The sequence below is a fragment of the Trachypithecus francoisi genome, unplaced genomic scaffold (genome assembly GCF_009764315.1).
Source record: "Trachypithecus francoisi isolate TF-2019V2 unplaced genomic scaffold, Tfra_2.0 Lachesis_group1, whole genome shotgun sequence".
Lineage (NCBI taxonomy): Eukaryota > Metazoa > Chordata > Mammalia > Primates > Cercopithecidae > Trachypithecus > Trachypithecus francoisi.
The window spans coordinates 2,336,571-2,359,610 of NW_022681454.1; the positions used below are offsets into that span (position 1 = coordinate 2,336,571).

The following is a 23,040-nucleotide window of genomic DNA, read 5'->3' on the forward strand; positions in this document are numbered from 1 at the left end:
GCTCTGGGCGCGAGCAGCACAGCCCTGCAACCAGGGCCACCAGGTGGGGCAGGCCCCAAGTCGGGGTGGCCACGAGCACTAACCCTGCCCCCCACAGGCCAGGGGGCTGCGCTGAAGACGCCTGTGAGAAGAGGAGCTGGGCAGGTAGATGGGCAGGTGGGGACGGGCATCGCAGGGGCAGAGCCCTGGAAGGTGGGAAGGAGCCTGCAGGAAGCAGGGGGTGGCCACCGCTCCTGAGGGCTGGTGGGAGCCAAGTCCCGCCCTTCAATTGTCCTAAGAGTCCAGGAGCCTCCAGCTTCTTAGAGGAGAATGCATATTAGCACCAACACCATCGCTTTCCAGACAGAGAAAAAAGATCCGCATTCATGGAAGAAAGGAGAGCATGTGCAATCCTTAAATAGATTTATGGAAATGGCTTCAAATTACAGCATTTAGAAAATAAATATAATCTCAGTACATAATATTTCTTCCATTATATACTCTCCCCCCGACAGAAGCCATTTCTATGCATGTGTACTCCACCGGTAAATAGTAATTAGATTTTATCCTAGAAAAGAAGCAGTAGGTGTGTCATCTCCAAAAATAAAACTGCAATCGTCATTGCAATGTGAAGCCTGAGATTTAAGCCTGAGGAGGTGTCTGCTGGGGCCACTCAGCTGCGGCAGCTTGGGTCCCAGGCCACTTTGGGGTCTGAGGAATTGGGCCAGGGTTCCAGAGGGTGCAGAGGGAAGGGGAAGTGGTGGCCGAGATGGCGGCCCCAGGCGTCCTGGCTGACTGGTAAGCCCGACCCAAGGCCCCGAGCAACATCTGCCTGCGGTGTCAGTGCCTGGTCAGACCCCCACGCCATCAGCAGGGGGACAGTGGTGAGCAGACACCAGGAGCACCCTGCCCACTTAGAGGATCACTAGGTCAGCTTCCCGCATCTCCCCACTCCAAGAAGAAATGAGATGCATGTTGTCTAGTCAAGTCCTGAGGAAGGATGGTGAGGGGTGAGGGCTGGGGAACGAGGTGGGCAGCTGTTGGGGAGAATGGGCAGCCTGCATTTTGGGTTTAGGAGGCACATGGGGAGCCCTGCTGTGCCGCAGAGCCTGTGGAGTGGCCCTTGCTCTGGCTTCCAGATTCATCACAACAGCAGAGGCGGCAGAGTGGCCCCACTCTTGTACAGCTCTGTCACCCACCCTGATTCCCATAGCCCCAGCGGAGCTCCGAGGGACCAGTGGGAGGGCCCAGCCCTTCTCTGCCAGGCACCCTGCCCTGAGGCAGCTACCAGGCTCCTCCGGGTCCCCTGCTGGGCAAAGCTGACCTCCTGTTGGCCCCTGCGGCCCGGGGTCCCTGCAGGGAGGCCACGATGGGCGAGACAGAGGCTCTGGATGTTCTAGAGGTCTGGGCAGCCCCGCAGCAGCAGGGACAGCAGCCTCATGAGACTCAGTGAGATCGCCTGCAGCATGGCCCCACCTTCGTGGGGGTTCCTGGCCCGGGTGGGCTGGGGCTGCCCCTGGCGCCACGTCACAGGCCGGCCTTGTCGCTGTAGAAGGGCGTGACGTGGAACATGTAGCAGTGGGTGCACACTCGGACCGGCTTCACCTGCCCGTAGCGGGGCAGTGGTGCTGAGTGCGAGGAGCAGCGCGAACAGAAGATCTGGAATGGGGTTGGGGCAGTGAGGGTCTGCGGCAGGCCAGCCCCACCCACGCTGACTCCTCACCCTCCCATACACCTGCCCACCCAGCTCAGGCCGCGTTGCTGGGTGGGGACTGCCCAGCCCTGGGTGCCAGGGGTTGTGACCTTCAGGAGGCTGGGCTGTATGAGGGGCCCACCTCCTGCACTAAGGCTGCTGCAAGCTCCTGTTTACACTCACTGTCCCCTCCCTGTGGCTGGCTCTGCAGCAGCTGGGACTGGACATGGGCACCATCCAGGTCCCCATGGTCAAATGCCTAGAGTCAGAGCAGGGCCCAGGACCTCCAGGAGCCTCTGCACAAGACCCCACAGGCCTCACCGGCCTCCTTGGGCATCGGTCCTGACTTCCAGACCTTAGGCTGTGTCCGTGGAAGCCCTTGGATGCTGGGGGACCCTCCATGCATGGGGTCGCACCCACCTTCCCGCAGCTGCGGCAGTGGTGCTTCCGGCGGATGACGGTGAAGGGCGCTTTGCACGCCATGCAGAAGCCACAGGCCTCATCTGGCACCCACTCCGGGGGGTCTGTCACAACAACAGCAGCGTCACATCGGCAACGGCAGGGGCAGGTGGGCTGGGCCGGGACCCTCAATCCGCCCTGGGTCCCCCTTCCCAGACTGCCAAGCTGCCTGGACTCCAGCCAGCCTCCCAGGGGCGGTCTCCCAGCTCCCAAATGCCCAGGCCGGGTGGCCTGCAGCCCCTCCCCCAGGAGGAAGGCTCCCCTGGCTCCTACAGCCCTCACTGGTGTCTAGTGCAGTGTCCTGGCCCAGACCCTCCCACACACCTTCAAAGTCCCCGTCGCGGGTCTTGGCTGCCAGTTCAGAGGATGACAGGGTCTCCTGGCACAGTGCACAGTCCTCCAAGGCCGCACTCCGCAGAGTCTGGGTGACTGGTGGAGGAGGGGTCGTCGGGATGTGGTGAGGGAGGCGGGGAATTGATGCCAGGTCACCTGCACCTGCTGGGCACAGCTGGGGGCTTCCAGCAGTAGGGCAGCTCCCCAAGCCCACTGGCAGTCTCATGGCAGGTGGCACCACAGCAGCGTGGGCGCCGATCCTGGCTGGGGGGTCTTCCTGAGCAGGGGCCTCTCCTTAGCACAGCATGGGGGCCCAGAAGCCTGTGGCTGCTGCCTCTGATAGGGGCATCCAGCCCTGGGGCCCCTACATGGCACATGTGTGGCCAGGACTCTAGCTCACAACCTCTGTGTGCAGAACGGGGCCATGTCACCTGCCGTCTCTGAATCATGATTTGCAGAAGGCAGCCCTGCCAACCTCCCTGGTAGAATGCAGCCTGGCAGTGTGGATTCTACAGGGCAGAGCTGGGTCAGCACGTGGGCTCCTCCCTGCTGGCAAGGGTATGCCCTGCTGGGCCAGGGCTCCAGGACCAGGCGGGCTGCCCCCTGTGCCCGGACACCCACGAGCAGAAGCCCCGTGGTGAGGGCGGCTGTGCTGGAAAAGTGCCTCAGCTCAGCACCAGAGCACCGGGCACGGCGAGCAGGGCTTAGCCCCCTTTCCTGCCCTGGATCCCTCCCTGTGCCTAACCAGTCCCTGCCCTGACGCCTTCTCCCTCCCAGATAATGTGGGCACACGTGTGAGTGGGAGCGTATGTGCACATGTGTGCGTGTGTGCATATGGGTGTGTGTGCATGGGTGTGGGTATGCATGAGTACATGTGTGCATGTGTGAGTGGAAGCGTATGTGCACATGGGTGTACGTGTGTGTGCATGGGTGTGGGTATGCATGAGTACATGTGTGCATGTGTGAGTGGAAGCGTATGTGCACATGGGTGTACGTGTGTGTGCATGGTGTGGGTATGCATGAGTACATGTGTGCATGTGTGAGTGGAAGCGTATGTGCACATGGGTGTACGTGTGTGTGTGCATGGTGTGGGTATGCATGAGTACATGTGTGCACATGTGTGTGCACGTGCCTGTGTGTGAATATGACTGTGAGAGCTGCCTGTGTGCTTGTGCTGTGTCAGCGTGTGTGACACCTCAGCAGCTCGTGGGCAGCAGTGGACTCCTTTCCACCCCCATAGAGAGGTGGGTTCCGGGAGGGCTGCCTCGAGCTGCGCTGAGAGGCAGCATTCAGTAGAAGTGACGGGGCACCACAGCTGAGTCTCATCCTTAAGAGGGAGGGTTTGGGCTCTCCCAGCCTCCATCAGAGCCAGAAGTGAAGTCACCTTGCTGCCGCACGTGCAGGGGACAGTAGCCAGGGCTGTGGGCATGAGCCAGGGGCCCTTGCCCATCTGCTCGTTTGTAGGGGTGGAGTGTCTTCCTGGGCAGGCAGCCCATCTGGGCACTTCCTGGGACTGCTGCTGTGCCCCTTGGCTTCCCAAGCAGGCAGGGCAGCCTGGCACATTTGGAGTGCGGAGGTCATGAGACTCTGGGGTCAATGATTGCTTGGTCAGGGCCGGCCCTATCTGCCCAGGGCCAGAAGGTATAGATTTCTGAGCACCCCATCCCTGTGGGCAGGGACATGGCCACCAGTGCAGGCCTCAGAGCCTGTCCTGAGTGGGCACTCACCCTTCCTTAACTTTTCTTTGTCGTCTGTTTCGGGCTTGGTGGCCATGACCTCAAACAGTGTTTTAAGAATACTTCTCAGGTCACTGGCATAGTTCGTCTGTAGCTGGTCAGCCACACCTGAGGGAGGAAGACCACAGTAACAGCAACAGAAGGACAGATGGAAGGAACTGTGGAGGTTGGTGCTGCAGGCTGGGCGGACCCAGCCAGAGCTCACAGCCCAGGCCAGCATGTTCTCAGATCCGTCAGGGAAGGAGGCGCCCCACCCACTTGGGGCAGGATTCCCTTGACAAGAATAAAAACTCGGGAGTCAAGAGAGAGCAGGGGAAGGGAGAGGACCAGACAGACAGCCCTGCCACAGTTGGTCTGCCACTGACATTCACGCCTTTTATGCACAGGTCACAGCCATCACCGCTAAGCTGGCCGGGCCATGTGCTGAGGGACACTTACAGAGCCCCTGCACTGTGCCCACCCCCAGGCCAGTGCTTGTGACTGTCACAGCCACTCAGGCATCCAGATGTGTCTACCTGCAAAGCATGTCCTCCTCCTGCAGGCACAGCCCCCAAGCAACCTACATGGTTGGGAGCCCAGGGTGGACCCTGTCCAGAGGTGGTGCGTAGTGCCTGGCTCTTCTGCCCCCCATCCCACTGCCCCTGCCGCCACTCCCTGGAGGAAAATGCCTCCCACCCTCACCTGCAGATCCCCTCCTCCTCCTGCCTGTGTGGGGTCAATCCAGCCTTCTCCATGAACAGGAGTGCTTGCTCCTTAGGGGCAAAGTGGGCTGCCGTTTACAGGAAAGTGAGGGGGAGGCTGTACACGCCCCGCCTGACCTCCCCTAAAGTGCAGCCCATGTGTCCTCAAGCCATACACCGGTCTCAGGCCCTGACATGGCACCTGAAATGCAGACGAACAGGCGGTGGATGAGGTCGTGGCTGCCGTGGAATCTGGACCGGATCTTCTCTCTTGTGGCCTGTGGAGCGACATGCGTGGCTGCTGGGGCCACCTCTGGCCCCGTCTTGTCTGAGGAGCAGGACCCAGCCGCGGAGCTGCTGCATGGAGAAGGAGACACCAGCATGTGGGGTGGGGCACGGTGAGGGGCTGTGGAGCCTGAAGGTCACTGGTCAAGACAAAAGTCTGTGTCCTCGCAGACACCCACCCCACAGGCATCTATCTGTTGCCCAGATACACAACTTTCCTATCACTTCACCTAAAACGTCCTCAGTGTAACACGCTCACCATGTACGCCAGGTGGTGCAACAGGGCTCTGAGCCAGTCGCAGGCCTGTTCTGGGCCTTTGATTTCTGTTGGGCCTCCTGGAATTGACAGCTGGTGGTGACTCACCCACTGAGGCTGCACTCCTGGCTTCATATCGACCGGCTTCCCCAGTGGAAACGTCAACTCACCTTTCACACCTTTTCTAATGGCCTGAGTGTCAGGCAGCCCCCACAAACATCTCTCCTCACCCTATCCCCTGAAACCTGTGAACGTGACCTCATTTGGAAAAGGGGTCTCAGCAGGAGTAATTAAGTGAAGCATCTGGAGATGAAGAGATTGTCCTGAATGATCCGGATGGGCCATAAGTCCAATGACAGGAGTCCTTATAAAGAGTCCTCATAAGAGGCAGACACAGAGGGCAGGGGAGCCCATGTGACCACAGAGGCCGAGACCGGAGATGCGGCCCCAACCCAAGGAACACCTGGAGTCCCCAGACGCTGGGAGAGGTGGGAGGAGCCTGCCCTGGAGCCTGCGGACGGAGTGAGGCTCTGCCAGAGTTTGCACTTCTGGCCTCCGACTGTGAGACAGTTTCTAGGGCTTAGGCCAGTCTGTGGTGACAGCAGCCTCAAGAAACGAATACAGGATCCCCCGCCCCCACCTACACTTCCCGTCTCCATCTTCCCAGCAGCTGCGTCCTCAGCTTTTATCAGATTTGCTGTTCCGGGGTTCCATGGTGACCCTATAAATCATTCACAGCTGGGCCTGTACTAACTTAGGGGGTTCACCTCGCCCAACTCTAGGGGTGCACCCACTGGCCCTCTCATTTTAAAATAATTTATCTCCTATCATATCCTTTTGTCCCATTTTCTGGGAAATTTCCCCCAACTCGTTCTTCTAATTTTGCTCTTGACTTTTAAATTTCTGCTGTCAAGTTTTAAATTTACTGCTGTTAACTGTTGTTTCATGGATGCAAAATCTTTTCTCTACCTAGAAACATTCGGATAATTTTTTCGGTTGCCATTGGCATCCTGCGCAGCCTCTTTTGGAGGGCTTGGCTCATTTATCTGGCCGTGTCTCATGCCGAGCCTTGCCCCAAATGTGACCTGTGCAAAAATAAGAAGAGTGTGGGTGGAACAACAGGAGCCTTCACCTTGTGGGTGGGAGTGGCAGCTGGTGTAGGCACTTCAGAAGAAATGTTCGCACCATTTCAGTAAAACCAGGGCTGTCTACACTCCGGAGCGTGGTGGCCTCTGTTGCTGGCACACACTGGAAACATGGGTCTGAGTCTGTCTGCAGAGATGCACGGTCTTAGACGCAGTGCTGGGGGTTCCAGTGAAACGCTGGACAGGATCCCAAGTCTGCCAGCAATGGAATGGAAGACCCATCGTGATCTAATCCCTCACCGGCAGAGGCCACAGAGGTGGAGGCCAGCCACGGCCCCACCCACGTGCGCGAATCCCGCATGGCGTGAGTGCTTTCACACACCGTGGGAAACACGCAGAACTGCCTGGTATCTAATTTAGGGACACAGCCTCGTGACGTAAACCCTGCAGAAGCACAGAGGCATGACACACGTGAGAATTCAGGGCAGCGAGCTGCGGCAGATGCGGGGAGGAGGCTGGAAGAGTCCCCGGAGCTGCTCAGGGCCCCCTCCCTCATGGGGATGTGCTAACAAGCTGAATATTGACCTGAATGTGGGGGCACAGTGGGAGGCTTGGGGGGCCTGGGTCCATGGGACGGGATCCTCTGCTGGGACCCCAACAATGCTCCATGGCTCTCCCCTCCCAGGTGGTCCAGGTTCCACAGATGAAGCCCCTGCCTTCAGCTTGGGGGTGTGGGCCTTGCTGCCCTCTGCCCTGGGAGCTGAATAAGGGAGGGGCCTTCACTGTCCAGGAAGTCAGCTTCCACTCAGTACCCCCAGCCTCATCAGAGCCTTACCCAAAGGAACTGAAATTTGGAACTCAGACAGATACTTGCACGCCCACGTTCGTAACAACCAACAGATGGCAACAACCCAGGTGTCTGTTGGCAGAGGCGTGGATAAACCAGTGTGGTCCATCCATACAACAGAATATTATTCAGCCTTAAAAAGGAAGGAAATTCGGATCTAGGCTACAGCATGGATGAATGTTGGCAAGATCATGCTGAGTGAAATAACGCAGCTACCAAAGGATGAGTCCTGCATGATAAGTCCCTGACACGAGGTCCTGGGAGCCTTCACGTTCATACAGACAGAAAGTAGAATGGTGGGTGCCAGGGTGGGCAGAGGTCGGGGATCGGGGGGAGTGAGTGATGGGGAAACAGTTTCACTCCGGAAAGATGGCGATATTCCGGAGATGACGATGGTGACGGTCGCACAGCACTGAGTGTGTTCAATGCCATGAAATTGTATGCTTAGGAAAGGCTAAATAGTAAACTTTATGCTACATATATTTTACAAAAAATTAAAAACATGAAAAAAAAAAAGAATTGGGGCAGGGAGAGAGCAGAGGAAAGGGAACGGAGGCGGCAAGTACATGGCAGAAGGCTGGATTGGCATGGCGCCCGACGCAGAAGGCTCGGGGGTGTTATTACCCAAAACTACTGAGCTATGTGCTTTAGAAAGGTGAATTTTGTGGTATGTATGTTATATATCAATAAAGGCTTTTTTTAAAGACCACTTGTGTTTAGATATGGTAGCAATAAAGTGAAAAATTAAGAAAACAATCCTTAGTCCTTTACAACAGCATAAAAAAGATTAAAATACTTAGACTAAATTTAACCAAAGAAGTACAAGAATCATACACTGAAAACAACAAAACATTGTTGAAAAATATTAGAAGACCTACATAAATGGAAGACATCTCGTGTTCACAGATCGGAAGACAGCATTGTTGAGATGGCACGACTCCCTACATCAAGCTACAGATTCAACGCAATCTATATGGAAGTGTCAGCTGCCTTTTTTTCTTGCAGAAATTGACAACCTGATCCTAAAATTAATATGGAAATGACTCAAGGGACCCAGAATAGCCAAAAGAAAAAAAAAAACAAGTTGGAGGACACACCCTTGTGGTCTGCAATGTGGCATGAGAGAGCAGGAATCAAGACTGTACGGCACCCGCATAGGACCGACATACAGACCAATGAGACCGAGACTCCACAAAGAACCTCATACGCTTACGGGCCGTGGATTCTCAGCAAATGCGCCAAGGCCACCCAACAAGGAAAGAACAGTCTTTTCAACGAATGCTGCCGGAAAACCGGAGACACACATGCAAAAGGATGAAGCTGAATTCTGACCTTATACCACATACAAAAATTCACTCAAAATGAATCAAATATCTAGATGTCAGAGCTAAAACTCTAAGGTTTTTTTTTCTTTTTTTTTGAGATGGTGTCTCACTCTGTCACCCATGCTGGAGTGCAGTGGCACAGTCATGGCTCACTGCAGCTTCAACTTCCCTGGGCTCAAGCGAGCCTCCCATCTCAGCCTCCCAAGTAGCTGGGACCACAGGCATGCACCACAGTGCCCGGCTAATTTTTGCATTTTTAGTGGAGAAGGGGTTTCACCATGTTGCCCAGGCTGGTCTTGAACTCCTGGGCTCACACAATCCACCCACCTCGGCCTCCCAAAGTGTGGGATTACAGGCGTGAGCCACGATGCCCAGGCTTAAAATTCTTAAAAGAAAACATTGAGGCCGGGCGCGGTGGCTCAAGCCTGTAATCCCAGCACTTTGGGAGGCCGAGATGGGCGGATCACAAGGTCAGGAGATCGAGACCATCCTGGCTAACATGGGGAAACCCCGTCTTTGCTAAAAAAAAAAAAAACAACAACAAAAAAAAATTGGAGTAAATATTTGTGGCGTTGGGCTAGGCCACAAAGCATGGGCGCCTAAAGCATGGGCAACAAAAGAGAAAACAGATAACTGGACTTCATCAAATCGAAGACTTTCTGCTTCATAGGACACCACCAAGAAAGTGAAGAGAAAACCCACAGAATAATTTTTGCAAATCATGTGTCTGATAAGGACATAGTATCTGCAATATAGAAAGAACTCTTACAATCCAACAACAAAAAGACAAAAAAAAAAAAAAAAACTACTGAACAAATGGAAAATAGATTTGAATAGACATTTTTCCAAAGAAGATACACAAACAGCTAATAAACACATTAACAGATGCCCAACATCCCTGTCAGTCAGGATGTGCCAAAAAAATTACAATTAAATACCATTTGATTTATTAGGATGATGAGAATGTCCCCCTGCCAAAAAAAAAAGAAAACCCAGAAAATATGAAGTTGTGGTGAGGAAGGTGAGGACGTGAAGGAACTGGAATCCTCATCTCTTCCTTGTGGGAATATAAAATGGCACAGCCACTTAAGAGAACAGTTGAACGGACAGACAAAATGTGGTCTATCTATATAAATGGAATAAGTTTCAGCCATAGAAAGGAACACAGCATCACACATGCTGCCGTGTGGATGAGCACTGAAAACACCATGGCATCACCGCAGCCCTGTGGGAGGCCGAGGCGGGCGGATCACTTGACATCAGGAGTTTGAGACCAGCCTGGCCAACATGGCGAAACCCCGTCTCTATTGAAAATACAAAAATTAGCTGGGTGTGGTGGCGCATGCCTGTAATCCCAGGAGGCTGAGCAGGAGAATTGCTTAAACCTGGGAGGCGGAGGTTGCCGTGCGCTGAGATTGCGCCATTGCACTCTAGCCTGACGACAGAGAGAGATTCCATCTAAAAAAACAAAAACAAAAACATACCCATCGTGCTGAGTGAAAGAAGCCAGTCACAAAAGATCACATACTACGGCCGGGCGCAGGGGCTCACACCTGTAATCCCAGCACTTTGGGAGGCCGAGGCGGGCGGATCACGAGGTCAGGAGATGGAGACCATCCTGGCTAACACGGTGAAACCCCATCTCTACTAAAAATACAAAAAATTAACTGGGCAAGGTGGCGGGCGCCTGTAGTCCCAGCTACTCGGGAGGCTGAGGCAGGAGAATGGCATGAACCCGGGAGGCGGAGCTTGCAGTGAGCCGAGATCCAGTCACCGCACTCCAGCCTGGGCGACAGAGCGACTCCGTCTCAAAAAAAAAAAAAAAATCACATACTGTATGATTCCATTCACATGAGATGTCTAGAATGGGCATAGGGACAGAAATGCCCCACAGGGCAGAAGGCAGATCTGTGGTCAGCAACAGCTGAAGCAGGAGGGGAACAGGGTGACTGCTAACGGGGAGGGGTTTTCTTCATGGGGTGATGGAAATGTTTTGAATTAGACAGTGATATTGGCTCTACAGCCTCATGGACGTACCAAAAATTACTGAGCTATACATCTAACCAACAACAGAAGAGAATGTTTTTCTTGTAATCACCCAGCAAACTCATATGCAAGAAATAGCTCATAAGCTGTTTCTGTTTCGCTGTCCATCGACAGTGGGTTGACTCAATACATTAGGTCATATCCATCTGGTGAAAGAATCTGCAGAAGGATAGTTCACTGGAAATGTTAAAATATGAAATGAAAAATGTAGCATTTAAAAAATTAGAGGCCAGGTGCGGTGGCTCACGCCTGTAATCCCAGCACTTTGGGAGGCCGAGGTGGGCGGATCACAAGGTCAGAAGATCGAGACCATCCAGGCCAACATGGTGAAACCCCATCTCTACTAAAAATACAAAAAAAAAAAAAAAAAATTACCCGGGTGAGGTGGCGGGCGCCTGTAATCCGAGCTACTCAGGAGGCTGAGGCAGGAGAATGGCGTGATCCCGGGAGGCGGAGCTTGCAGTGAGCAGACATCATGCCACTGCACTCCAGCCTGGGTGACAGAGCAAGACTTCGTCTCAAAAAAAAAAAAAAAAAAAAAAAATTAGAGGCCAGGTGTAGTGGCTGATGCCTGTGATCCCAACACTTATTGGGAGGATGAGGTGGGAGGATCACTTGAGGCCAGGAGTTCAAGACCAGTCTGGGCAACATGACAAGACCCCTGTCTCTACAAAAAATACAAAAATCAGCCAGGCATGATGGTGTGCACCTGTAGTCCCAGCTACTCTGGAGGCTGAGGTGGGAGGATTGCTTGAGCCCAGGAATTCAAGGGTACAGTGAGCTATGATGACACCATTGCACTCCACTCCAGCCAGGGCAATGAGCAAGACCCTGTCTCTTAAAATAAATAAATAAAATAATGAAAATAAAAATTAGAGATATCCTATGTATATAAATGACACACTGGGGAAGATACTCCAGGTAAGGCATTAATCTTACAGTTACTTGAGTAGTAAGATTACAGGTAAATTATTATTTTCTAAAGTCTCTTCTTGGATCAAGTATTGCTTTTGTGATCAGAAGAGATGCCATTTCAAGAAGAGAGGAAAGTGCCTGCTGGCAGCAGATGGCACCCTCGGGCCCTGCCTGTGGTGAGGAACCTGTTTCCCTGTGAAAGGAGAAGCCCTCGGCAAGTATTCAGTCTCACAGCTCCAGCCCCTTGAAACACGCCCCGAAGCTGGGAAGGCTGTCTGGACAAGCCTCCTGCTGCTGAAGCACCCTTGGAGGTGAGAAATCAGGGGAAGGGCCCTGACATTCAATAGAGGATTGAGTGAGGCGTAAGAACAATGGCCTCTTCCAGCAGGTTGAGACCGAGGCCACGCCAAGGCTGGCCGATGGCTCATGGGTGGGTCAGATCACCCACCGCCATCTCACCCCCCAACGTCCTTCACTTACCACAGGAAAGGCCCTCTCCTGCCTTCCTGCCCTGGTCGGCTGGAAGCTCTGGTGGCGCGGGAGGGGGAATGGCTGGACAGAGAGAGCCAAGGGGCCCCATACGGAGATGTCGCAGGCAGAAAAACCAGTGAGGCACTGCCCAAGGGAAGTGGCTGGGCTTGGAAGGGCCAAGGGGATACAAGAGAACAGAGTGGGGAGGTAGAACCCAGGATTTACCAAGAGCGTGAGCCTGGGTCCTTCTGGGTCAGCCATTCCCGGGGCCATGTGGACGGGTGTCTTCCTTTGCTTCCTGCTGCTATAGAGTACCACAGTCTAGGTAATTTAGAATGAACAGACATGTTTTTGGCTCACAGTCTGGAGGCTGGGAAGCCCAAGGTGGAGGGGCCCCATCTGACGAGGGCCTTCTTGCTGTGTCACCGCATGGAGGAAGGCATCGCATGGGCAAGAGAGAGAGGAAGGGGGCCATGCTCACCCTTTATAAGGACCCCACTGCAGCAATAACAAACCCACTCCTGTAATAACATCAATCCGCTCAGGAGGGCAAAGCCTTCATGACCGAGTCACCTCTTAAATGTCCCACCTCTCAACGCTGTTGCAGTGGGGATCAAGTTACCAACACACGAGCTTTGGGGCCACATTCAGGCCACAGCAGGGGCACTGCTTGGATGCCAGTGGCCCAGGAACACTGCCTTTGGAAAGGTGTTGATCCTCTGTGGCCAGCTGCTGAACAGAAAGGGTAGGGCCATGAGGAGGACCCCAGGGGTAGATCAGACGCTACGTGTCCCCCGAAAGCCAAGTCTACTGGGGGAGCCGCACACATTAACCAGACAGAGCCGAGAAGTGAGCTGGTGCCCGGCGGGTCCATCCCTGTGGTGAGGAAGGGAACAGTACGGGTGAGATACGGCCACAGTTCAAGACACAGACAGAGGCTGGAGGGGTGAGGGGCAGCACCTACCCTGCCAACAACTTCCTGTGTCTCACCACAGAGTGTGAACCCTTGTCACTGATGTTCTCAAGTCAGTGGATCAACGTCACTTCAGCATGTTCACCCGGGTGTCTAAAAGTCCAGCCACCTTCCGCAGCTGCTAGACACTCCCACACCGGCTGCCTGAGTGTTGCTTCCTGCCACTCTCTTTTATACTTTTTTTTTTTTTTTTTTTTTTTGAGACGGAGTCTCGCTCTGTCGCCCAGGCTGGAGTGCAGTGGCCGGATCTCAGCTCACTGCAAGCTCCGCCTCCCGGGTTTACGCCATTCTCCTGCCTCAGCCTCCTGAGTAGCTGGGACTACAAGCGCCCGCCACCTCGCCGGGCTAGTTTTTTGTATTTTTTTAGTAGAGACGGGGTTTCACCGTGTTCGCCAGGATGGTCTCGATCTCCTGACCTCGTGATCCGCCCGTCTCGGCCTCCCAAAGTGCTGGGATTACAGGCTTGAGCCACCGCGCCCGGCCCTGCTTCCTGCCACTCTCTTACAGAAGGCGGCACAAACTCCGTGCAACAGCCCTGCTTCGGTTGCGACTACTAGGAAATGTCATTCTCTGGTAAAGAAAGGCAGTGCAATTCTAAACGATCACATAGATACCAAAGGCTGACCAGCCTGTGTCTTTAGCTATGTCACAGGCCACAGGACAGGGGCCAAGTTTCCAACGTGCTCCTCTTGAACAGGACACAGGAAGGGTAAATGGCTGATGTCATCACTGGGGTGGGAAAAGCGGTGAGGGGAGCCTCTGAGATGTTGGGAACATGGAACACTTCTGAATTCAGCAATTGGATAGAGCAGAAGAGGGAAGTTTACTGAACTTGTAATTTTAATTCCAATTACTATGGAAAAGAAAGACCATAGCAAAGCCCAAATGAATCTGATGCAGAAAAGAATTTAGCAAGTGTGTATGCAAACAGAAAGGCAGGACTTTGCCACCTTGAACCTCTAGGAGTCTGTGAAAGAAGAGAAGGTCAACTTTGGAAAAACTAAGAGCATCACAGGATGTTTCTCATCGTGACATCAGATTAATTTTTGAACTCTTGACACCATTTGCAAAGGCTAACGAAGAGAAAAACAGCCTATAATCCCAGCAACGGGGAGGCAGAGGCGGGAGGATCCCTTGAGCCCAGGAATTCAAGGCTAGCCTGGGTAACATAGCAAGGCTCTGTCTCTAAAGAAAAATAAATAAATAAAAAAGAGAAAAACAAAGAACAACAAGAGTGACTGGTAGGCTCCAGAGGCAAGGTTTCACTGTGCTTGGATGTGGGAAAATTGGCAGCTTGGACATTTGCACAATCACATAGCAATTCTAATGAGCCACCTTGGGCCCTGACACAAACGGTGGGCTGGCTGCTTCTTGTAAAAGTCATCCATCCATCTATCCATCCATCCATCCATCCATCCATCCATCCCTCCCTCATCCATTTATCCATCCATACCTTTACCTATTCATCCATCCACCCACCCATTCATCCACCAATCCATGCATCCATCCATCCATCCATCCACCCATCTAATCATCCATCCATCTGTCCACTCATGTACCCACTCGTCCACCCATCAATTCATCTACCCATCCAATCTTCCACTCATCCACCCACCCATCTACCCACCCACCCATCCATTTATCCATCTATCCATCCACCCATCCAGCCACACATCTATCTATCCATCCATCCATCCACCCATCCACCCACCTATCCATCCATCCATCTATCCATCCACCCATCCACCCACCAACTCACACGTCCATTTACCCATCCATACATTTACCTATCCATCCATCTACCCATCCATTCATCCACCAATCCATGCATGCATGCATCCATCCATCCATCCACCCATCTAATCATCCATCCATCTATCCACCCACGTACCCACCCATCCACCCACCAATTTGTTTACCCATCCATCCATCCACCCATCCACCCACCCATCCATCCATCCACCCATCCACTTATTCATTTGCCATCCATCCATCCATCCATCCAACCATCCATCCACCCATCCATCTAACCACCATCCATCCATCCATCCACCTGCTCTACAAACATGGACTAAGCATCAACTATGATCCAGGAATCACATAGTTCAGCCCTTAGGAGCTCATGATTTGATGGCAGAGATCAACAGGTGAACAGTTAATTATCACACACATGGAAAGTGTAACAGAGGAACCATCAAGGATGTTGTTGTGGGAGGTCAGAGGGGAGACTCCTCACTCAGGCTGGAGAGAGGTCTGGAGTGCCAGGGAGGGTTCTTGGAAGGTGCAGCATGAGGACAGCTTGAATGAAGGCTGAGAGGTGGGAAGCAGCCCACAGACTGTAGGGAACCCCCTGGTGATGCTGGGAGGGGCCAGGCAGCGGTTGAGGCTAGGTGGAGGCCCACTGGGAGGGCCTTGTGAGTGTGCCAGGCAGTTCAGACCTTGGCCTGTTGGTCAGTGCCCCCAGAGGATGCTCCACAGAACGCAATTCCTGCAGGCTACACTTGAGGGAAAAAGAGTTTGAGGAACGGAGCATAGGTGCTCTCTTTCTTGGAGTCGCAGCATCCACATTCATTGACATCAATCGACAGCTTAGGCTCGCTGTGGAGGACCTGGCCACATAATACCTGATTCACGCGTGTATGCAGTGGAGGGAGTCAGCCAGTCTGGAAACAAGTGTTCAGAAATGAGACCATTTCCCATCGTGATAAAGGCCGTGTCGCCCAGGCTGGAGCACAGTGGCATGATCTTGGCTCACTGTAACCTCAAGCTCCGGGCCCCACGTGATCCTCCAACCTCAGCCTCCCAAAGTACTGAGATTACAGGTATAAGCCACCATGCCTGGCCTGGGGCTTTGAAGACCATGATGGGGAGGAGGAGAGCGTGACGGGGCACAGTGGTGGACAGCCCAACTTGCAGAGGAAGCATTTTGGTGGAGATTTCACCAATGAGATGGAGAGGACCTCAGTAACAGGATTCTGAGATGGGGTGAGCACAGCCTCCCAGGAGTCAGAGGTGAAGGACTTGCTGCCTGGTCACACTGGCCACCAGCCCAGGACAGTCCCACAGTCCTGGATGCCTCTGGTTCCCCAAAGGAGTTGGAGCCTGCTGGGACATCTTGTCTCCTCTTATGGTGCCCCACAAAGACCTCCAGGGGGCTGAGTCTGCAATGCATAAAGCCTGGCTTTGACTTCCTTTGTGAGTCCTGGAATCAGGGAGGGCTGACACACCCTTCCAGGAATCAGCTCTGGAACTGTCTGCCAAAGTCACAGCAGCTCAGCTCAGGCCACAGTGGAAACCAGCAGCGGGTAGACCCCTCTTCTTGGCAGGTGCCCTCAGAGTCTAGCATGGCAAGGATTTAGCAGGGAGGCGCAAGTTAACTGTTTGGGGTTGAACTGGGGCCCCCCCACCAAGCTCATATGTTGAAGTCCTAAACCCCAATACCTTAAAATGTGACCTTATTTGGAAAGAGTCATTGCAGGTGTAACTAAAGTTAAGATAAGGTCATACAGGAGTAGGGTGGGCCCTAAGCCAACTTGACTGGTATCCTTACCCATGGGGAAAATTTGGGTGCAGGCCCACACATGGGCAGAACCCCACGTGGACTGAAGGCGGGGGCTGGAGTGATGCTTCTGTAAGCCAAGGAACACCCAAGATGGCCAGCAAACCCCCCGAGGCTGGAAGGCAGCCTGGGACAGATTCTCACTTATGGCCCTAGGAGGAACCAGCCCTGCTGACACCTTGATCTCGACTTCTGGCCTCCAGAACTGCAAGACAACAAACGCCCCCGTGATTTAACCCACCTGGCTCGCAGTGCTTCGTCACAGCAGTCGGGGGAACTAACGTGTGGCGCTGACCCCACATGGCGCCGACCCCATGGCTGCGAGCCCTTTGCACTGGTGTCAGCCCTAGTAACTTCCAGCAGCAAGTAAGCTGATTTCTTCTGAATAGGCTGGAATCTTCCTGCTTCCTTTCCTCTCCAGCCCCTTGCAAAGTCATTCTCTCGTGGTTTTCCTGTGTGACTCGTGTTCCCAAGGAAGTTGGTCTTCTCACCACAGCTCCTGACTGCAGCTCCATCGCCCCTGGGTTGAGCACAGGCTGGGACTGAGAAGGAGACAAACGCTGCTCCGTGACCAGGGCATCCTCAGAAGGGCTGCTGCCACTGCAGGCCAGAACGAGGGACAGAACCGAGGGACAGGAAGGAGGGCTGGGCCAGGCCAGGAGGGCAGGCGCCCATCCCGGAAACAGCTCAGCTGGGAGGGAGGGAAATCGAAGCTGGGATCTCAGTGCTGCCCCGCCCTGGTCAGCTGGCCGGGGTCTGCTCAGGCTGCTGTCCCTGTGGTCCCCACAGGCAGGCACTAGCTTGGTCCGCAGGCCTCTCTCCTGGACTTGTCATCTGGTCTCGGCGCATTCTCTTGGAGCACCCTCCAACGCCCACACTCCTCTGATCCCAGGGTGTGGGCACAGGCTCAGGGGTCCTTCCAGACACTCTGGCCCCGTCACTGCTCCCCCACCCATCTCCAAACCTGCTCCATGCAGGCACTCTAGGGGGTGCAGGGACAGTGGCCTGAGATTTGCTGCTGCAGGACTTTGGTCCCCGTGGGGAGCATGGGGTCAGGGGCCAGAGCAGCGGGGAGAGGACAGCCCCTGTGCGGGCACTGACTTTCTCGTTCTCTCAGGGTGGGCTGCACGGTCCTCACCCCTCGGTTCCTCCCTCCCGGCCCCCAGGCCAGCCCTGCTTCCTGCTAATGAGACCTAAGAGACCTCAGCAGGAGGATGCCAAAAAAGCAGCAGGTCAGAGGTCAGGTCAGAGGTCAGCCCCGAGGCCTGCCCTTTGCTGGGGGAGGGGTGCATCAGGCATGGGGGATGTCAAGTGCTAAGCTCCACACCAGCCACCACCGCATCTCAGTCTCTTCTCAATCAACAAGAAGTGATGAAATAAACCTCAGCCACTCCAGAGGAAAGTGCAGTCCATGGCACCTGGATTTCAGGCTGGGGAGACCCTGAGCAGAGAACCCAGTCGTGCTGAGACAGGCATCTGACCCGTGGACGCTGCAGGACCCTTACTCAGAACTGCTTATCCACAGCTCAGCTAGCTGATGCAATTATCCACAGCCCAGCTAGCTGATGCAAAGCTGAGACGTGGGCTCTTGGTGGAGCAATGTGGTCTCTGGTTCACCAAGGCCAGGTGGGATTAGGGAAGGAGCTCAGCCCTCGGCTGCTGACTCTCCAGCCCCTGCTCTCTGCTATGTCCTGAAGACAGGGTGGGGGGTGACAGGACGGGTGAGGGGCTGGAGGCACAGGATTCAGATGTCATGGTGGACTGAATCTGTGAATCTGTGACAGTGACCTTTTTTAGAAAAAGGTTCTTTGCAGATGTCGTGAAGTTAAGGATCTTGAGATGATACCATCCTGGACTATCTGGATGGGCACCAACTCCAGTAAGTGTCCTTATAAGAGACAGACACAGGGAGGGGCCAAGAGAAGATGGAGGCCGAACTTGGAGTGACCCCACCACAAGGCAAGGAAGTGCCAGGAGCCACCAGAAACTGGAAGCAGCAGAAGGATCGTCCCCTAGAACCTTGGGCTGCAGTGCCACTCCGTCAGCACCCTCATCTCAGATGCCTGCCTCCAGAACTGGAAACCAGCAAATCCGCATGGTTTTAGGCCTCCCAGCTCCTGGGTGTCCTGTTACAGCAGCCCCAGACAGGCATCTAGAGGTGGACTCTGTCATCCGATCCTAAGAGCATTTCTCACCCACTGGGCGACCCTGGGCAGGTTATGTGGCCCAGAGCTTTGCTCCCTGAGCCACAGACCAGGACAGTAAGACAGCCACTGACGGGTCAGACAAGTGAGATCCTCTCAGTGGTGTGGATGCGGCACAGAGGCAGCAAGGGCCTCGGGCCTCACGTACAGCGGCCGTAGGACAGGCTGAACGAGTCCTGGCTTAAGTCCCTGAAGGGCCTCTAAGTCTGCAGTCACTCTTTCAACATCCAGGGAAAGTGCTTTGCGAGGAGGAGGCGGTGTTGATTTGCTGTATTCCTTCCACAAATCTTCCTTTCTCTGTGGTGACTGACATGAGGTGGCTGTGTCTGGGATTCCCTGTGCAGAGGCCGGCACACATCACAGATCTCCAGGACGTCTGGAGCTCAGGGGAGGAAGGGGCGTCCCAGGCGCCCTTGGGACCTCACTAGGTCTCTGGAAGGGAGACAGCCCCTCCCTGCCCCTGCCCTCCCGGTGCCTTTTGTGATGTGGACACCGCTGTGCTTCAGCGGTGGGGGCTGCAGGGTGAGGGGGGCACTCTGAGGGGGCAGGGGGAGTCACCGTAGGACCTGCAGTGTGGTTCCAAAGTACTGAACATAAGGAGACACTGGATATGGATGCGTGAATGCTCTGAAAATTAGCTATTTTCCCATTGCCTCTAATTCAGCGGCATTGCCTTGATGTCTCTTGGGATTCAGTTAGGAACACGAATTCCTTTATGTTTTTCACACTCCCCCCACCCCCACTCCTGTCTGGCCGGGCCCTATCAAGGTGCAGCGGGCCTGGGAAGGCAGAAGCAACTGGCCTGTGATCAGAAGCCCACCAGCCCCACGACAGCAAGGCACAATCACCATACAGCAGGGAGGACTTCCTGGAGGAGGTGGCCTGGCCTGGCCTGAGCAGCGATATGGCCCTACCCGGCCCTGAGTCCACGAAGGCCCGAGGACCTGCATCACCTCCCAGCCATGATCACTGGGTACAGGGCCTCCATCTCCTAGGCCCCCTTGTGGCCCCAGAGCTGGCTCCCAGGAAAACCAACAGGTCAGACTAGAACAGGGACCCCATCTCTAATGAGGGCAAGTCCTGATCTGCACAGTGAGGGGGTAGGCCAGGTGAGCGCCTGCTACACAGTGGGGGAACATCAGGCCCTGGGCTGGGTGCTGGGGCCACAGTGGAGGCTGTGGGCTGGCAATAGGAGGAGACCCCCGAGGGGACCTGGGCACGTGGCTGCTGCTCCAAGGGGAGGTCCTGCCGTGGGGAGGGTGTCCTCAAGCTGGGCTGGGGAGTCACAGGTTAGCCAGTGTGAGCTGAAGGCCCTTGGGGATCACCACCTCTGCCATGTGGGCAGGGAACTTAACCTCCCAGGGCCTCAGTTTACTTGTCTGTAAAACAGGAAAGTGAGGCTGGGCCAGGGCTCACGCCTTTAATCCCAGTACTTTGGGAGGCCAAGGCAGGAGGATCATTTGAGGCCAGGAGTTTGAGATCAGCCTGGGCAGCACAGTGAGACCCTGTCTCTACTAAAAATTAAAGAAAAGAGAGCTGGGCATGGTAGCACGAGCCTGTGTTCCCAGCTACTCAGGAGGATCACTTGAGCCCAGGAATCCTAGGCTGCAGTGAGCCATGACTGCACCACTGCACTCCAGCCTGGGTGGCAGAGTGAGACCCTGCCTCAAAAATTAAATTAAATTAAATTAAATTAAATTAATAAAATAGGAGTGCTAAGGCTGGGCGTGGTGGCTCATGCCTGTAATCCCAACACTTTGGGAGGCCCAGGTGGGAGGATCACTTGAGGCCAAGAATTCGAGATCAGCCTGGCCAACATGGCAAAACCTAGTCTCTTCTAAAAATACAAAAATTAGCTGTGGGGGTGGCAGGTGCCTGTGATCCCAGCTAAGTCTGGTGGCTAAGGCATAAGAATGGCTTTAACCTGGGAGGCAGAGGTTGCAGCAGGCCAGGATGGTACCACTGCACTCCAGCCTGGGTGACAGTAAGACCCTGCCTCAATAAATTAAATTAATAATCTAAAACCGGAGCATGATACTGCCCACACAGCATCCTTCGAAGAAGGGTGCCCCTCAGCACATACGATGCAGGGGTGGGGTAAGCAGGCGCTCAGGTCCTGGGTGTGGCCCTGGGCCGTGTAACATGGGCTGAAGCACAGCCTCCTCAAAGTGAGGGGGATGGCGTGTGACACAGGCTGAGGCCACTGGGCCAGACCTCAAGGCCACAGCCTCCTGCCACCTGCTGTCATCAAAGAGGCCAGCCCTCTGCAGGGTCAGGCAGTGGGTAGGCATCAAGCCAGGTACCGCCCCATGCTGTCAGCAGCAATTGTCACCCCCAGGGTGATCCTCCTGCCTCGGGTCCCAAAGCAATGGGATTACAGATGTGAGCCACAGCACCTGGCCTCGCCTTTTACAGACAAGTAAACTGAGGTGCTAGGAGGCTAAGTTCCTGCCCAGACGGCAGAAGTGGTGATGTCCAGGATCCCTGTGGTGACACAGCTGACCACAGCCTGCGGGGGCCTGTGCATCATGCCCCAGGACCCTTGTGGACCTGGGGCTCAGGAGTTCCTGGAGATGTCTCTGCTCAGTCACCATGGTGGTGTCCAGAAGAACTCGGAGAACCTGAGTTCCCCTGAGCCCCCGATCCTCATCACCCATGGGGGACAGCCAGGCTGTGGTCAGCGCTCCTTATCCCAGGGACGCTCTGCAAAGGCTAAGTGGGGGGCAGACACAGACAGACCGTGGACAGGCCCAGGAAGCTGCTGTCCTCACAGAGGCCAGTCCAGCCCAACAACTGACAGCCAGCCAGGCCTCAGCCAGCAGCGTGATGGCAGGCCCCGTCGGAGCCACTCCCCAGTCGCTGGGCCCCCAGGCTGTGCCCTGGGGGACCCATTGTTGCAAGCTGTGCTCAGGGGGCAAGGCCGCCCATGCTGGCAACCGGAGCCCAGAGACAGCAGCCCATATGGGGATGGCCTGGCATTCCCCGGGCCCATCCCACCTGGAAGGTGTGCGACCACAAGCCTGCCTGCCTCCTCCGAGGAGGTGGGGTCTCCTCAGCTACAGAATGGGCTTCAGAGGATCAGGTGCAACAGCGCCTGGTGAGACACACAGGTTGCAGGCCCCATGGGTCCCTTTCCCAGTCATCATGGTGACCCCTCCATGGATCCCGTAGCTACCCTGACAGTTCCTGTCTGTCGGCCCTCTCCAGCTTTGTCCTCTCGTGAGGATGCCACACTGCTCACTGATGGCCCCCAGGAGATGTCTCCAAAAGCCGGGGGCCATGAGTAGGTGCAGCAGAGCTGGGCACGACCACACCTTTCCCCTGGCCCCAGAGCAGCTGCTGCCACCCACGGCTCACCAGGTCCTTGAAGAAGTCAGCTCCTCTGGGCTGGCCTCACCCCTCTCCTGCTGTGGGACAGGGGCCACACCAGGGCTGGGCCAGGGGCCGGGCATCGCCTTGGGGTGCTCACCTGGCCCCCTGCTTCCCTTATTAAGTCCAAGCACAAGCCAAGCAGCGGTGGGGAGGGGTGGGGGCCATCATCTGATCCCTCCTGGCCCAGTCCTGCCTGGCCAAGATCTGGGCTCTGGGGACACAGTGAGGCCCAGGCCTAGACATGGCCCGGTTCTTGAAAAGATCCCACTATTATTATGGTCTGGGAAGCTATTCTTTGTTTTTCTTTGTAATTACAGAAGCAATACATGTGCACCCTAAAAAACGAGGAAAGGCAGATTAGTGAAAAGAGTGCCTGCACGTGTGCTCCTGCCCCCAGCACACGAGCAGGAGGAGCTCCTGTCGCCCTTCTCGTCTCGCACCTTGCGGGCACTTTCGTTGCTTTAAAAAGCTCTCTGAACAGAAGCCGCCACAACTGGCGAGTCTGAGAGCGGCGGGTGCAGTCGGCGGAGGACCGCCTCCGGGTCCCCGGCCTCCGGGTCTCTGGCTGCAGTAACCCCGTGCTTGAAACCGCTTCCTCTTGCTTTCAGCTCAGCGAAGGTGGGAGGAGGTGCTTGGCTTTCGAGGAGGGGCTGTTCCCCCTGGAATTTTCCTGGGCCCACAGGGTGGAGGGAAACACCCCCTTGAGGATGCTTCCTGGAGCCACTGGGGAGCAGGAAGCTAGCACCCTCTCACCTTCTCGGGCTGAGGGGGAGGCTCACTCCCTTTCCAGGCTCCCCGAGGAGGGGCTAATGCTTACTGAGC

General features: G+C 55.0%; 1 protein-coding gene across 10 annotated transcripts in view; it reads right to left on the minus strand.

Moving 5' to 3' along the window:
* Positions 1 to 385: 385 nt before the first annotated feature.
* Positions 386 to 23,040, minus strand: part of ZFYVE28 (zinc finger FYVE-type containing 28) — a 150,814-nt gene continuing 128,159 nt past the window's right edge. For all 10 annotated transcript variants that reach the window (XM_033213488.1, XM_033213490.1, XM_033213489.1 and 7 more), the window contains 5 exons: positions 5,083 to 5,237; positions 4,192 to 4,308; positions 2,456 to 2,560; positions 2,093 to 2,196; positions 386 to 1,638 (listed from right to left, as the gene is read on the minus strand). In XM_033213488.1, coding sequence (XP_033069379.1) covers positions 1,507 to 1,638; positions 2,093 to 2,196; positions 2,456 to 2,560; positions 4,192 to 4,308; positions 5,083 to 5,237 — 613 coding nt within the window. In that variant the 3' untranslated portion in view covers positions 386 to 1,506. The remainder of the gene's footprint in view (positions 1,639 to 2,092; positions 2,197 to 2,455; positions 2,561 to 4,191; positions 4,309 to 5,082; positions 5,238 to 23,040) is intronic.